The sequence below is a fragment of the Sinocyclocheilus grahami genome, unplaced genomic scaffold, assembly GCF_001515645.1.
Source record: "Sinocyclocheilus grahami isolate Dianchi unplaced genomic scaffold, SAMN03320097.WGS_v1.1 scaffold1401.1, whole genome shotgun sequence".
NCBI classification, from domain to species: Eukaryota; Metazoa; Chordata; class Actinopteri; order Cypriniformes; family Cyprinidae; genus Sinocyclocheilus; species Sinocyclocheilus grahami.
The window spans coordinates 10,764-11,657 of record NW_015506580.1 but is presented as its reverse complement, the minus strand read 5'-3'; the positions used below and the strand labels follow the sequence as shown (position 1 = coordinate 11,657).

The window sequence follows — 894 nt, the reverse complement described above, 5'->3', positions numbered from 1 at the left end:
AACAAATACGCAACCTGTGAAATAAACCTGAGTTGGTTCAGCAAAAACTTTTCTATTTCTGTCTGATTTGACATGGACTGATGCAGATATTGCATTTTAAACCAGTGTGCTGCAATGCAACATTTAGAAGAAAAGTGGAAGACATGGATGGAGAATAACTGTATGAATTGGTATCTGAAACCCCACTGAAATGTCTAGATGATTGCTATTTGATATCTCTACAACATGCTCATTTTTTAAATGAATTTCTTATGAAGATTTGATTGGTCTTCTCCATAGGTAGAGGAGAATGAGTGGGTGGTGGACTATGCTTTAAAGAAGAGAAATGTAAAGCTGGTCTCCACTGGACTAGACTTTGGCAAGGAGGGATTCATCAGGTAATGAGGCCTTATTTGAGATCAATGAGATCCAGAAATTGAGTTAATAAAATGAGTTTGCTAGAGAAAGCGTAAGAAACTATAACGTTCAATTAGAAAATATGATCTCCTCTCTACAGATTCAAAGAAAGACGTTTCCATCCATCTCTCAAACTGTCTCGCCGATTCTACCCTCACTCCCACAACATGGATGGATTTTTTGTGGCCAAGCTAAAGAAGCTGTCTAACGCCATCCCCACCACACCAAGAGAAACAGGTCTGTAATCATTTCCCATTTGTTTCCACGTTGTCTTTATTTTCTAATCTGATTTTAATCCTTCAAATTTATTCTTCAGAAGATGAAGTAGAATCTACTAAAACGGAGATCGCAGCCTCATCGGAGCAGATCCAAAAACTAGAATCTAAGCAACAGAAGCCCGCTTCAACTCCAGAGAAAAGCAACATGGGCAAGAAGCAGAAATTAAAACCGAAAAAATCTGAGACGCCCATCATCACAAAGAAAGTTGGAGTGAAATCT

At 38.4% G+C, this 894-nt stretch overlaps 1 protein-coding gene across 1 annotated transcript in view; it reads left to right on the top strand.

Moving 5' to 3' along the window:
* nop2 (NOP2 nucleolar protein homolog (yeast)) overlaps positions 1–888 on the top strand; it is a gene marked incomplete at its 3' end in the record, with an annotated part of 13,554 nt that extends 12,666 nt beyond the window's left edge. The window contains exons 14-16 of the mRNA XM_016256177.1: positions 280–377; positions 497–633; positions 713–888. Coding sequence (XP_016111663.1) covers positions 280–377; positions 497–633; positions 713–888 — 411 coding nt within the window. The remainder of the gene's footprint in view (positions 1–279; positions 378–496; positions 634–712) is intronic.
* Positions 889–894: the final 6 nt, after the last annotated feature.